Source organism: Anomaloglossus baeobatrachus, chromosome 9, assembly GCF_048569485.1.
Source record: "Anomaloglossus baeobatrachus isolate aAnoBae1 chromosome 9, aAnoBae1.hap1, whole genome shotgun sequence".
Taxonomy (NCBI): domain Eukaryota; kingdom Metazoa; phylum Chordata; class Amphibia; order Anura; family Aromobatidae; genus Anomaloglossus; species Anomaloglossus baeobatrachus.
Genome location: NC_134361.1, coordinates 184,834,187 through 184,850,087, shown reverse-complemented (window position 1 = coordinate 184,850,087; position 15,901 = coordinate 184,834,187). Strand labels below are relative to the sequence as shown.

General features: G+C 47.6%; 1 protein-coding gene across 1 annotated transcript in view; it reads right to left on the bottom strand.

Moving 5' to 3' along the window:
• Positions 1-15,901, bottom strand: part of RABGAP1 (RAB GTPase activating protein 1) — a 295,120-nt gene that overhangs the window by 46,275 nt on the left and 232,944 nt on the right. The window contains 2 exon segments of the mRNA XM_075324109.1: positions 4,784-4,912; positions 12,995-13,036. Coding sequence (XP_075180224.1) covers positions 4,784-4,912; positions 12,995-13,036 — 171 coding nt within the window.

The window sequence follows — 15,901 nt, the reverse complement described above, 5'->3', positions numbered from 1 at the left end:
TCAGGATCTGGAGCGATTATGGAGGCAGACCCCAGACAAACGACCCCTTTAATATCAGGGACGATCAAGTCCAGGCACGCAGCTAAAACTGTGAAGGAGAAATGGAGGAAAAAAACGGCAGGAAAGGGGCTTACATCAGGAGAGGACATAAATGTCTCCTCGAGGGGAGTCTGAGATATTGCAACAACCAAGCCCCGATTTCCCGTTCTTCCTCGCTGACTTATGACTGAATAGAGGACCACTCAATGTATATGGGATCAAAAATACAGTACAGCGCTCTGCTAACGCCATCATTCCCATAGACATGAATGGGGTGGCAGAAGTCAAGGACAATCACTGTGCTCCATTCAGTCAGGACAGGGAATCCGTAACACCATGTATCCAATTAGTCCCATTAAATAGAATCTATCACCAGGTTTGTGCTATGTAATCTAAGAACAGCATGACGTAGGGGCTGAGACCCTGATTTCAGTGATGTGTCACTTACTAGGCTGGGTGTTGCGGTTTCAATGAAATCTGTGTTTTATCAGCAGGAGGTTATCACTACAGGACTACCTGTCTCGTGCCTCCTGGTCCAACCACGTCCCCAACACTGATTAGCAGCTTCCTGTCAATATACAGTGTACACAAGAAGATGCCAATCATCGAGTCAACTATACCCCCAACAATAAATAACAGCGCTCTGTCAATATACAGTGTACACAAGAAGATGCCAGTGAGTCAAATATGCCTCCCAACACCTGATTAGCAGTTTCCTGTCAATATACAGTGTACACTAGAAGATGCCAATCATCGAGTCAACTATACCCCCAACAATGAATAACAGCGTTCTGTCAATATACAGTGTACACAAAAAGATGCCAGTGAGTTAAATATGCCCCCAACACCGATTAGCAGCTTCCTGTCAATATACAGTATACACAGAAAGATGCCAAACAATGATGTTTGTGGGTTATAGCGGGCTCTGTAGAGAAAACTGTGACTGCACCAAAATGACAACAGGCAGACCAACAAGTGACATCACTGGAATCAGGGTCTCTGTCCCTACATCATGCTGTTCAAAGATTACATAGCAAAAACCTGCTGACAGACTCCCATTAAGCAATACAATCCTTATTTGAGGGCAATAACTAGACACATGCTTGTCGATAAAAGAGGTAACAGTTGCCTTTGGCTGCAATGAGAATTTTTGTTTTGTGAGAATGATTTCTGGTAGGACTTGTCTTGTCATTACACCCATGAGAACTCAAGGAGCCTAGTTCAGTTCATTTTGTTCTCTTGTATCCAAATAATTTGTGGTAGGTCTATGAACTATACACACACAAAAAAAAGGTTAACATACCCATGAGCCCTCAAGGAGTCTAGTTCAGTTTATTTTGAGCTCTTCTATCCAAATAATTTGTGGTAGGGCTGTGAACTATATACAAAAAAAAGGTTAAATTTACACCCATGAACTCTCAAGGAGTCTAGTTCCGTTCATTCAGTTCTCTTCTATCTAATTTAAGAATCTCCACTACGTCTTTCATGGCAGCGATTGATGAACATAAAGCTTATATCTTAGCTGGGATAAAGGTCTTCTTAGGTAACGAAAGACAAAGTTTTCACATCTGTCTTAATAAAAAGGCAGAGTGGAATGAGGTGCGTGATTCAATAAGAGCAGAGATGAGCAGAACCATGCATGTTCGAATTCACCTGGATTTTAGTAAAAAGGTGGTGCTCACTGGGCACAGCACGGAGTGTACCCGAGAACAGCGATGCTCGATCGAGTGGTTAGCATATGACCAGCACTAAACATGGACCCTTTTTTAAAGATCATGTTCAAGTTTGAGCCCCGGACACCTTGTATTCAGTATGAACCCCAACAGTTCGGGTTCGCTCATCCCAAGTTAAAAGGTATAAGAGTGCCTTGCAGCAAATCTTACTCCAGTCAGGGACTGGAGTAAGATTTGACTTGTAAGGAATTCCACCGCTCCTCATGAATCTGATGACTCCAAAGTTGCAAAAATTCAAAGTTTTGATGAAGTGGAGCCTAAGGGAGCGATTCATTAAAACTGGTGTAGTGCATGGTTGTGTTATGCCAGTCTTGCCGGGGGACAAGGTGCTGAAATCATTAAGAGGTGGATGCAAGTAAGTAAAGTAAGAAAAGCTTGTGACTCTCCTCTTACATGGGCACTATGTCAGCAATGTCTTCTTACACTAAAAAGACATTATTATGCCATGTGCGAGCTGCAGCCCATCGCGGAAGGGAGTGTGAGACCTGCAGCCCAATAGTAGGGACCCAACAAAAGAGGTTGCCATGGTATTGGCTGTTGGGCTCACATAAAACTGGCCATTTTTGTGAGCTAAATATCTACATTTTTACATATGTTTTTCACAACAGTAATGCATGTCTATATTCCCATATTCATTGCTACACATAGCTTAGCACTAGAGTGGAACTGCCTTTTTGTTCCTATGTTTCACATTCAGTTTGCTCCTGTTCACATTAGAAAGGTAGGCAGTGCCATCAGACTTTTTCTTAGATTACAGGGTCATGCCTTCTGATTGAGCCTTCCTGCTCTTCAGTCTTAGGCTATTTTAATTCTTCATTTGCAGGTTCCTGTCCACCCATAAATTGTAGGTTGTTTTTAACCCAAAGAGAGGCATTAGTGTAGGCACAACAAAACAGATCACCTTGCCGCCTGTTGTTGGGCTCACATAAAAATGGCCATTTTTGTGTACTAAGTATCTCAATTTTTACATGTTTTTCATAGCAGTGGTGCATGTCTATATTCCCATATTCATTGTTCCACAAGTCTTAGCACTACAGAGTGCAACTGTCTCCTGTTACTGCAGCCCAATAGCGGTCACATATCTCAGCACTACAGAGTGCAACTGTCTCCTTTTGGTTACTGCAGCCCAATAGCAGTCACATATCTTAGCACTACAGAGTGCAACTGTCTCCTTTTGGTTACTGCAGCCCAATAGCGGCCCCTGATTGGCTACAGCGCTCACGTGAGTATACGTTTTATTTTACTCAGACATTTAAATAGTAGTAATGGACGACCCCTTTAATTTAATCATTTCTATATATTAATGGTAGCACTATAAATAAGAAAGGTGGGGTGACAGGATGGCACGCCACCAAGCGCTACGTCCCTTCTAGTTTCACCAAACGTTACGTCCCTTCTAGTTTCACCAAACGTTACGTCCCCGCTAGTTTCACGACCAAGCGCTATGTCCCTGCTAATTTCACCACCAAGCGCTACGTCCCCGCTAATTTCACCACCAAGCGCTACGTCCCCGCTAATTTCACCACCAAGCGCTACGTCCCCGCTAATTTCACCACCAAGCGCTACGTCCCCGCTAGTTTCACCACCAAGCGCTACATCCCCACTAGTTTAACCACCGAGTGCTACGTCCCCGCTAGTTTCACCAAGCACTACATCCCCTCTAGTTTCACCACCAAGCGCCACGTCCCTGCTAGTTTCACCACCAAGCGCTACGTCCCTGCTAGTTTCACCACCAAGCGCTACGTCCCCGCTAGTTTCACCACCAAGCGCTACATCCCCACTAGTTTAACCACCGAGTGCTACGTCCCCGCTAGTTTCACCAAGCACTACGTCCCCTCTAGTTTCACCACCAAGCGCCACGTCCCTGCTAGTTTCACCACCAAGCGCTACGTCCCTGCTAGTTTCACCACCAAGCGCTACGTCCCCGCTAATTTCACCACCAAGCGCTACATCCCCGCTAATTTCACCACCAAGCGCTACGTTCCCGCTAATTTCACCACCAAGCGCTACGTCCCTGCTAGTTTTACCACCAAGCGCTATGTCCCTGCTAGTTTCACCACCAAGCGCTACGTCCCTGCTAGTTTTACCACCAAACGCTACGTCCCTGCTAGTTTTACCACCAAGCGCTATGTCCCTGCTAGTTTCACCACCAAGCGCTACGTCCCTGCTAGTTTCACCACCAAACGCTACATCCCTGCTAGTTTCATCACCAAGCGCTAAGTCCCCGCTAATTTCAACACCAAGTGCTACGTCCCTGCTAGTTTCGCAGTACAGACGAGGCTCTTAGCCGCGATTAATATATATATATATATATTTTTATTTTTTCATTTTTAGGAAGCATTTCCTAGTGTTTTCTTCCTACACAATCAATTAAGGCTCATACCCACATCGCAACCTATTAGATTAAATATCCATTACGGCGGCATTTGCATACGTTAAGCGTATTTTGCTAGATGTAATAGGAATGACCTCCGATGCCTATGAAGGTAATTGCCTACAAGTATACACCCCAGCTACTTGTTAACATTAAATACGCTATCGCTCTGGCAGAGACTCGCCGGATTTACAGCATTTTCTGATTCTTACAATGAACTCCCCCGATGCCGTAATGAGAATATGCAACGATCCGGAACAGTGGAAGTATCCTGGAAATTGTGTTATCAAGGATTAACAGATGGGTTTGCTGTCTGATCATGCACTATGAGAAATATCTTGCATTAACATATTCATGTAGTCAGGGGAAAAAAAACCCTAGAGGTACCGGGGACATCATAGTAAGAGTAGAAAAGATCCCTGTGATCAGTAAATGCGCAGGAAAGAAGAAATCAGAGAGATTTAGGGCGGTGGAAGTGCTTAAACCTAAATATCTGGCGGTCGGGTGTGCGTCACTTTGTGCTTCGTCAGCAGCCGGTTACATCAAATAGCTCAAACTCTACAATATCCTACAATGGGGGATTCATAAATCACAAGTGGATCTAGCAGTCATACATCAGCCGAGCAATGAGACCTACCTTTAGGCTGCAGGCCAGTTCCATCAACTTCTTAGCGTTGTCCTCGGAGCGATATCTCTTTGGAAGCTGAACGCGGAAGAATTTAAGAGCACCCTCAAAATCTGTGAGGAGCAGGTCATCTTTAGAGGTCTAGGAGGAATTGGATGGGTGATGTATCAGCCGAAAATACTGGAAAAAGTATGTTCAAGTCCAAATCTAGCCAGTATGAAGGGATATAACATTTTTGGTAGCACTGGACAAGATGGGGGCATATGTCCCATTTTAAGTGCATCCTTGGACACACATTCTGCTGAAATGTATTGTGGTGCAGAGACCCGCCGGCTCCCTGCTCTGCAATACATGCTGTCGGCCAAGCAGAGGCTAGCAGCAGATGTCGGCTTGCCGGTGACGGACAGCGCATGACTATGACGTCATGTACCATGTGTCCCGGCACGCACAAGTCATCTACTGCGATGGCTATAGGAGAGGACGTTGCACACCGTGGGAGCGAGGGAAGGTGAGAATATTTGTTTGAAATAAATATTTGTTTAAAATGTACTGGAGAAGAACAGAAGCGGCCCAGGATGGAGGACATTATACCAGGATGGGGGCCTAGAACAAGGGACGTTATAACAGGATGGAGGACATTATGACAGCATGGTGGCCTAAGACAAGGACATTATTACAGGATGCGTGCATTATTAGATGATGGAAGGCATTGTTACAGAATGGGGGCTAGAACAGAGGACATTATTATAGGAAAGGGCCACGAAGAGGAACATTATAGATGAAAGGGGACAGGACAGAGGACATTATTATAGGAAAGGGCCAAGAAGGGGAACATTGTAAAAGAAAGGGGACAGGATGGAGGACATTATTACAGGAAAGGGCCATTATTGGAAAATCGAAGGAATTATAACACAATGGGGGCCAGGAAGGAGGCCATTATTACAGGAAAAAAACATTATGAGAGAATGGAAGGCATAATTACAGAATGTGGGCAAGGATGGAGGACATTATTGAAGGAAAAGGCCATTATTAGAGGATGGAAGGCAGTATTACAGAATGGGGGCCAGAACGGAGGACATTATTACAGGAAAGTGCTATTAGCGGATGGAAGGAAATATTAAAGAATGGGGGCCAGGAGGGAAGTCATTATTACAGGAAAGAGCCATTATTAGAGAATGGAATGCATAATTGCAGAACAGAATTACAGGAAAGGGCCATTATTAGAGGATGGAAGCCATTATTACAGAATGAATGCCAGAATGGAGGACATTATTACAAGAAAGGGCTATAAGAACATGGAAGGCATTTTTACAGAATAGGGGCTAGGATGGAAGACAGTAATATAGGAAAGGGTCATTATTAGAGGATGGAAGGCATTATTACAGAATGGGTGCCAGAACGAAGGACATTATTACAGGAAAGGGCCATTATTAGCGAATAGAAGGCATTATTACAGAATGGGAGTCAAGACGGAGGCCATTATTACAAGAAAGAGCTATTATTAGAGGATGGAAGGCATTATTACATAATGGTGGCCAGAACCAAGGACATTATTACAGGAAAGGGCCAGAAAGGGGAACATTATAAAATAAAGGGGACAGGATGGAGGACATTGTTACAGGAAAGGGCCATTATTGGAAAATGGAAGCCATTATTACACAATGGGGGCCAGGAAGGAGGCCATTATTACAGGAAAAAAACATTATTAGGGTATGGAAGGCATTATTACAGAATGTGGGCAAGGATGGAGGACAGTATTAAAGGAAAAGGCCATTATTAGAGGATGGAAGGCATTATTACAGAATGGGGGGCAGAACGGAGGACATTATTACAGGAAAGTGCTATTAGCGGATGGAAGGAAATATTAAAGAATGGGGGCCAGGAGGGAAGCCATTATTACAGGAAAGAGCCATTATTAGAGAATGGAATGCATAATTACAGAACGCAGAACAGAATTACAGGAAAGGGCCATTATTAGAGGATGGAAGCCATTATTACAGAATGAATGCCAGAATGGAGGACATTATTACAAGAAAGGGCTATTAGAAAACGGAATGCATTTTTACAGAATAGGGGCTAGGATGGAAGAGAGTAATATAGGAAAGGGTAATTATTAGAGAATGGAAAGCATTATTACAGAGTGGGTGCCAGAACGAAGGACATTATTACAGGAAAGGGCCATTATTAGCGAATAGAAGGCATTATTACAGAATAGGAGTCAAGACTGAGGCCATTATTACAAGAAAGAGCAATTATTAGAGGATGGAAGGCATTAATACACAATGGTGGCCAAAAAAAAAAGAGAATTTTGTTTACTTACCGTAAATTCTTTTTCTTATAGTTCCGTATTGGGAGACCCAGACATTGGGTGTATAGCTTCTGCCTCCGGAGGACACACAAAGTACTACACTAAAAAGTGTATCTCCTCCCTCTGAGCATATACACCCCCTGGATAACGAGATCTAGCCAGTTTAGTGCAAAAGCTGAAGGAGAATAGCCACCCACAGGTAAAGACAGAGCAAGAACCGGAACAACCGGAGCCTCTGTCTACAACAACAGCCGGTGATAACACGCGGAACAAGAAACTGCCAACAGGCAACAGGGAGGGTGCTGGGTCTCCCAATACGGAACTATAAGAAAAAGAATTTACGGTAAGTAAACAAAATTCTCTTTTTCTTTATCGTTCCTATGGGAGACCCAGACATTGGGACGTCTCAAAGCAGTCCATGGGTGGGAATAAACAGAAAAACTGAGAAGTAGGCGGAGCCTAACTTCACAAATGGGCGACAGCCGCCTGAAGGATGCGTCTGCCCAAGCTCGCATCTGCCGAAGCATGAGCATGCACTTGGTAGTGCTTTGAAAAGGTATGCAGGCTAGTCCAAGTGGCAGCCTGACAGACCTGCTGAGCCGTAGCCTGGTGCCTGAAAGCCCAAGAGGCACCGACAGCTCTGGTCGAGTGTGCCTTGATCCCCGGCGGGGGAGGCACCTGAGTACACTGGTAGGCATCGGATATGGCCGACCTGCACCTAGATCCGGAGCGCCCGCACCAGATCCAGAGTATGCAACGCTTTTTCAAAGCGATGAACAGGAGCCGGACAAAAGGAAGGCAGGGAAATGTCCTGGTTAAGGTGGAAAGGATAAACCACCTTAGGGAGAAAATCCGGAGTCGGACGGAGAACCACCTTGTCTTGATGAAAAACCAAAAAAGGTGACTCCGAAGAGAGCGCAGCCAAATCAGAGACTCTCCTGAAGGAAGTTATGGCCCCTAGAAAGACCACTTTCTGTGAAAGACGAGACAAAGAAATCTCCCTAAGAGGCTCAAAGGGGGGTTTCTGCAAGGCCGTGAGGACCAGATTGAGGTCCCAGGGATCCAAGTGCCGCCGGTAAGGCGGAATGATGTGAGACGCGCCCTGCATGAAGGTGCGCACCTGAGCCAGCCGGGCGATACGCCGCTGGAACAGCACTGACAGAGCCGAGACTTGTCCCTTGAGGGAATTGAGGGATAGTCCTAGCTGCAGACCGGACTGTAGAAAGGACAGAAGGGTCGGCAAGGAAAAAGGCCAAGGAGCATGGCCGGAAGAGCGACACCAGGACAGGAAAATTCTCCAGGTCCTGTGATAGATTTTGGCCGAGGAAGACTTCAGAGCCCGAGTCATAGTGGAGATGACTTCAGGAGGAATACCAGAAACCGTCAAGATCCAGGACTCAAGAGCCACGCCGTCAATCTGAGAGCCGCAGAATTCTGGCGGAAAAACGGACCTTGTGAGAGAAGGTCTGGACAGTCCGGAAGATGCCATGGCACCTCTACGGACAGATGGAGCAGGTCTGGGTACCAAGCTCGCCTGGGCCAGTCCGGTGCAATGAGGATGACCCGACGGCACTCCATTCTGATCTTGCGCAGAACTCTGGGCAAGAGAACTAGAGGGGGAAACACGTAGGACAGACGAAACTGGGACCAATCTTGAACCAGAGCGTCCGCTGCAAGGGCCTGAGGATCGTGGGAGCGAGCCACGTAAACCGGAACCTTGTTGTTGTGCCGGGATGCCATTAGATAATCTGCTTCCCAGTTTTCCACGCCTGGGATGTGGACTGCGGATATGGTGGACTTGGAGTCCTCCGTCAATTGAAGGATGCGTTGAACCTCCAACATTGCCAGGCGGCTGCGTGTCCCGCCTTGGTGATTGATGTAGGCAACCGCTGTCGCGTTGTCTGACTGGACTCGGATGTGCTTGCCCGCCAAAAAGTGGTGAAAGGCTAGGAGAGCCAGAAGCACAGCTCTGGTTTCCAGCACATTGATCGAGAGGGCTGACTCGGACGGAGTCCAAGTGCCCTGTGCTCGGTGGTGAAGACATACCGCTCCCCAGCCGGATAGACTGGCATCCGTGGTGAGGATCACCCAGGACGGGGCCAGGAAGGAGCGTCCCTGAGACAGAGAGAGGTGCCGAAGCCACCACTGAAGGGAGCCCCTGGTCTGTGGCGACAGAGCCACTAGCCTGTGCAAGGAGGAAGTCCGCTTGTCCCAACAGCGGAGAATGTCCAGCTGCAGAGGACGCAGATGGAACTGAGCAAAAGGAAAAGCCTCCATTGACGCCACCATCTGACCCAGCACCTGCATCAGGTGCCTGATGGAATGACGGCGGGGCCTCAGCAGAGAGCGCACCGCCAGATGGAGGGACTGCTGTTTGACGAAGGGCAGCTTCACAAGTGCCGGCAGAGTCTCGAACTGCATCCCTAGGTACGTGAGCCTCTGGGTCGGAGTCAGAGTGGATTTGGGCAGATTGACAAGCCACCCGAATTGGTTTAGAGTGGCGAGAGTGAGCGAGACACTCCGCTGACAGACTGCGCTGGATGAAGCCTTGACTAGAAGGTCGTCCAGGTAAGGAATCACTGCCAACCCCTGGAGGTGCAGAACCGCAACCACTGCTGCCATGACCTTGGTGAATACTCGAGGGGCCGTGGCTAACCCGAAGGGAAGAGCCACGAATTGGAAATGTTCCTCTCCGATTGCAAAACGTAGCCAACGCTGGTGTGAAACTGCAATTGGCACATGCAGATAGGCATCTCTGATGTCGATGGATGCCAGGAAATCTCCTTGGGTCATTGAGGCAATGACTGATCGCAGAGACTCCATGCGAAAATGCCGCACCTGAACATGCTTGTTGAGAAGCTTGAGATCCAGGATGGGCCGGAAGGAACCGTCCTTTTTGGGGACTAGGAAGAGATTTGAGTAGAAACCTCTGAACCGTTCCCGGGCGGGAACTGGTACAATTACTCCGTTGGCCTGCAAGGATGCCACGGCCTGAGAGAAGGCGGTGGCCTTGGAGCAGGGGGGAGTTGACAGAAAAAATCTGTTTGGCGGGCTGGAAGAGAATTCTATCCTGTAGCCGCGGGAGATGATATCCCGCACCCACTGATCGGAGACGTGTTGAAACCACGCGTCGCCAAAGTGGGAGAGCCTGCCACCGACTAAGGACGTTGCTGGCGCGGCCAGATAGTCAAGAGGAGGCTGCCTTAGTGGCAGCAGCTCCTGCGGTCTTTTGTGGACGCGCCTTTGTGCGCCAGTTGGGTTTTTGGTCCTTGTCTGAGTTAGTGGACGAGGCCGAGGGCTTAGAGGATGACCAGTTGGAGGAACGAAAGGAACGAAACCTCGACTGGTTCCTACCCTGGGCAGGTTTCCCAGTTTTAGTTTGTGGCATGGAAGTACTCTTCCCGCCAGTAGCTTCCTTAATAATTTCATCCAGTTGTTCACCGAATAGCCTGGATCCAGCAAAAGGGTGCCCAGCAAGGTACTTCTTTGAAGAAGCATCTGCCTTCCACTCTCGAAGCCACAAGATTCTGCGGATAGCGAGGGAATTAGCTGAAGCCACCGCAGTGCGGTGAGAAGCCTCCAGCATGGCAGACATGGCATAGGATGAAAAAGCTGAAGCCTGGGAAGTTAAGGCAACCATTTCGGGCATAGATTCCCTGGTGAGGGAATGCATCTCCTCTAGAGAAGCAGAGATGGCCTTGAGAGCCCACACTGCTGCAAAAGATGGGGAGAACGAGGCCCCAGCCGCCTCATATATAGATTTGGCCAGAAGGTCAACCTGGCGGTCAGTGGAATCCTTAAGAGAGGTACCATCAGCCACTGATACAACTGTCCGGGCTGAGAGTCTAGACACCGGGAGGGTCTACCTTTGGTGAATGAGCCCACTCCTTGACCACCTCAGGTGGAAAGGGAAAACGGTCATCAGAACCACGCTTTGGGAAGCGTTTGTCAGGACAGGCTCTGGGCTTGGACACAGTGGCCTGAAAACTGGAGTGGTTAAAGAACACACTCCTTGTCCTCTTAGGCAAGGTAAACTGGTGCTTTTCTGCCAGAGAGGGTTGCTTCTCTGATACTGGCGGATTGAGGTCCAGCACAGAATTAATGGACGCAATCAAATCACTAACATCTGAGTCACTTTCGGACAGATCAATGGGGCACATGGAGGTAGCGTCCGAGCCCCCAGTAAAGGCATCCTCCTCGTCCTGCGAGTCAGCTCGTGAATCAGAGCCGCGGGACGAGGCAGGAGAGGGAACCCTGCGTCTCCTTTTAGGAGGACGGGGTCTGGGACCAGATGAAGAATCCTCTGTGAGCTCCGCTGAGAGAGCCCTAGCAGCAGAGGCGCCCTGAGAAGGGGGCTGATGCATGTTCAGCAAAGTCCGGGACAGCTGTCCCATGGAGTCGGCAAAAGACTGGGAGATTGACCTAGAGAAGGATTCTACCCAAGCCGGGGGTTCAGCCACCGGAGCCGGAGCAGCTGGAGAGACCACTGTGAGTGCGATTCCAGGCTGAGGCATTGTCAGGTTAGAGCAGGCATCACAATGTGGATATGTGCTCGGTTCAGGCAGTATGAGCTTACATGCAGTGCATATTGAGTACAGCCTTGCAGCCTTGCTCCTCGTGTGAGACATGCTGCTGAAGTGGGGGCTCTGAGCCAGAATGACCCCCAGAGAATATATAATAAGGTCCACAACCGGAGGTTGTGGCTTACCAGCCCGTTTGTGTGCCCTCCAGATCCAACAGCCCGGACCCCCAAGCAGCTTAGCAGGGATGCTGCAGCCAGCGCTGATCCAGAGAAAAAACGCTGAGAAAATGGCGCCGGAGCGAGGAGAGGGGGCGGGACCTGCTCTGAGAGCGGGATCTGGAGGGCCAAGGAGAGGGGACATGTACTCAGAGAGGAGTGTCCCTTCCCTGTGCCGAACGGCCGCTGGGCAGAGCCGCACTGTCCCTCTGCATGATTGACATACGAGGGCAGTGAAATCGAAAGTAGGCCTCCGGCGAAGCCGGGGCCTAAATTTAAGCGATGCGGCCGGCGCGCAGGCACCATCGGCGCGGTTCTCAGGCGACAGCCAGAGAACCGGCCGGAAATGTCACAAAAGTTACACAGCACACTCTCCCACCATAATAAAGTACCGGGACCCCCCAATATAAACGTCTCAGGTACTTAGCTTGCTGAGACGCAGGGTTCCAAGTCCCTGGGGATGAGTGCTCCGTCCAGCAGGATCCTGAAGGGCTGTGGATGGAGACCGGTCTCCTGCCAAGCATGGAGAACCGTGCTGGCTCCCACTTCAGAGCCAGAGCCCGAGGGATGGTGAAGGAGCGCGGCATGTAAGGCTCCACCCTTGTAAATCAACCTTAACAGCACCGCCGACACAGTGGGGTGAGAAGGGACATGCCGGGAGTCCAGGCTTGGACCCGCTTTTCTTCAAAAACTTTCCAAAAATGAAAAATCAGATGAGAATGCATGTGTGGATGTGTGCCTCCTGAACACAAAGCAATGAACTGGCTAGATCTCGTTATCCAGGGGGTGTATATGCTCAGAGGGAGGAGCTACACTTTTTAGTGTAGTACTTTGTGTGTCCTCCGGAGGCAGAAGCTATACACCCAATGTCTGGGTCTCCCATAGGAACGATAAAGAAAAGGACATTATTACAGGAAAGGGCCAGAAAGGGGGACATTATAAAATAAAGGGGACAGGATGGGGGCCATAAATGCAGTATGGGGGCCATGATAAAGGACATTATTACAGTATCATTGTCCATCTGACCACATGCTGAGGGCGGCCCAGGTCCAGATTCTGCACCGGGGCCCATAGGAAGGTAGTTATGTCCCTGCCAGTCAGGTTATGATTTACTATAGATGTATAATAGCCTAGAAGAAATCAGACATTTACTTGTAAAAGCAGAAGAAACACGTACCTTTAATAATCCCAGTGCAACATTAAAAATGACACTTATTCCCTGTGGAGCAAACAAAAAGTGTGAATTAAGAGCACTTAAAAACTTTTTCTATTTTAGATACTTATGGCACGAATAGGATCCCTTCTATCAGTCACTACCAAATATCTTGATGATTAGTGTAAAAAACAATATCAACAAAAGATAATGTAAAAAAAAAAACTAACATTCATATGGCTATATTGATGGAGAAATAAAAAAAGTTATAGCTCAATTAAAATATTGTCTCAAACTGTAAAACACAATTTATAATTGTGATGTCAAAAGCTTGAGCTTTCCCACAAAAAAAAGTGATTGTATTAAAAAAAAAGTAATAAAAAAATAGTATGATGAAGTATATAAATGTGTTGGTGGTAAGGTATTTCTAAACCAAGTACCGTCAAAAACAAATACCGTATTTTCCGGATTATAAGACACACTTTTTCCCCTGCAAAACTGAGGGAGAAAAAGGGGGACGCGTCTTATAATCCGGATATGCCTTACTGGGGTGACGGTGGTGGAGCGGGGTCACAGGAGGCAGGGTTGGCGATACTGAGGGCTCAGAGGAGGGGGTGTCACTGCAGTGTAGACCTGGGGGTTTCACAGCTGCGGGTGGATACCATTGATCATCTGGCGGGTTCCAGGCTCCATTGAACTGCCGGCGCTTGACTCGATGGACTTCAAGAAATTGGCCGCCGAGGCCAATCTGCGCAAGTGCCGCCTCAGCAGCCATTTTCTTGATGTCCATTGCATCAACTGCCGATAGTTCAACTGAGTCCGCCGGCAGATCAATGCTGCCCGTCACAGCCGCAATACCTCCGAGCCTACAGTATCATAGACCTTCCTGAGCCGCAACACCCTCTCCTCCGAGCCCACAGTATCACAGACCTTTCTGAGCCGCAACACTCTCTCCTCCGAGCCCGCAGTATAACAGACCCTCCTGAGCCGCAACACCCTCTCCTCCGAGCTTACAGTATCACAGACCTTCCTGAGCTGCAACAACCTCTCCTCCGAGCTTACCTCCTCCTCCGAGCTTACAGTATCACAGACCTTCCTGAGCTGCAACAACCTCTCCTCCAAGTCCACACTATCACAGACCCTCCTGTGCCGCAACACCCTCTCCTCCGAGCCTACAGTATCACAGACCTTCCTGAGCCGCAACAACCTCTCCTCAGAGCCCACACTATCACAGATTCTCCTGAGCCACAACACCCTCTCCTCCGAGCCTACAGTATCACAGACCCTCCTGAGCCGCAACACCCTCTCCTCCGAGCCTGCAGTATCACAGACCTTCCAGAGCCGCAACACCCTCTCCTCCGAGCCTGCAGTATCACAGACCTTCCAGAGCCGCAACACCCTCTCCTCCGACCCTACAGTATAACAGACCCTCCTGAGCCGCAACACCCTCTCCTCCGAGCCCACACTATCACAGACCCTCCTGAGCCGCAACACCCTCTCCTCCGAGCCTGCAGTATCACAGATTCTCCTGAGCCACAACAACCTCTCCTCCGACTATAAGATGGACCCTCATTTTAACATTCAAATTTTATTTCCTATTTTCCTCCTCTAAATTTGGTGTGAGTCTTATAATCAAGTGCGTCTTATAAAACAATAAATATGATATATCACTTAGGCGCCATTCAGAAGTCCTTATTTCCAGTTTGTGCTCTATCCATCTGTTTTAAGGGTAAAACAGTGAAATTGCAACACCAAGAAGGAAATGTTGTGGAATTATGGAAATCGCAGGATGGATAGATGATTTACTGATATGGAAATTCGGAAAAAATAGAAACAACATTTTTACATCTCGATTTATACAGGATCGAGCATGACGGTCATGTGCAGAAATCATGGCACTTACAGCCTTAGCTGCTATCAACAAGGCTATTAATGCTAGTCTGAGGAAGGCTGAATGCACTTGGGCAAATCATCAAAATCCACTGCTGGAAGCTCCTTTATAAATGCCCAGATATGTTTGATGGGGGACAAGTTTGGAGACGCTGCAGGCCGTAGTAGCACATTTAGACCGAGGAACTGTATATAAACAGTATATAAAGACTGACCATGTGTCAATTATTATTTTATATATATATTATATAATATATATATATATATATATATATATATATATATATATATATATATATATATATATATATATATATATATATATATATATATATATATATATGTATATATAAACAGTTTCCCAACACAATGCCAGGCCGTGCTACTATGAGCAGCCTGTGGGGTAAAAACTGGACCACTGACCAGAAAAACTAAAGGGTGCTTTACACACTGCGACATCACTAGTGACCTCATTAGCGATGTGACACGTCAGGTCGCAGATAAGATTTGCCGAGATTGTACATAGGTCATATTTTGTAGCGGTAGTCACATGTGCGATCTCGGTAAATCGTATATGCGATCTGGCGCGTTACATCGCTAACGAGATCGCTAGCGATGTCGCAGCGTGTAAAGCACCCTTTAAAGTCGATCTAGTACACTGATTAAAACTGGTCTGCTTTTTCTTGAAGAGAAAAAGCTTTGGATTTGCCATACTCAAAAGGCAGTGAAAAAAAAAAAAAACTTTAAAAACGCGTCCAAGTTGTTTCTGGTCTTATTATAAAATCTGGGAGACCAAGCGTCAGAAATATCACAACTGAGAGCATTTCGGATGTTTATTGTAATGTGGCTGAGAAAGGCTATTAAACATGTGACCACCAGAGGGCAGCGCAGGCCCACGGATCCGGACTATAGTGTTCGGATGGTTCAGACTTCGGTGAAGGCACTATACAGCAGGTCCAGAGTCAAACATTAACAAAAAAACCCCTGGAATTTGTAAACTTCCCTGTATTCTTCAAATAGCTATATATCCATCTGGTGGAT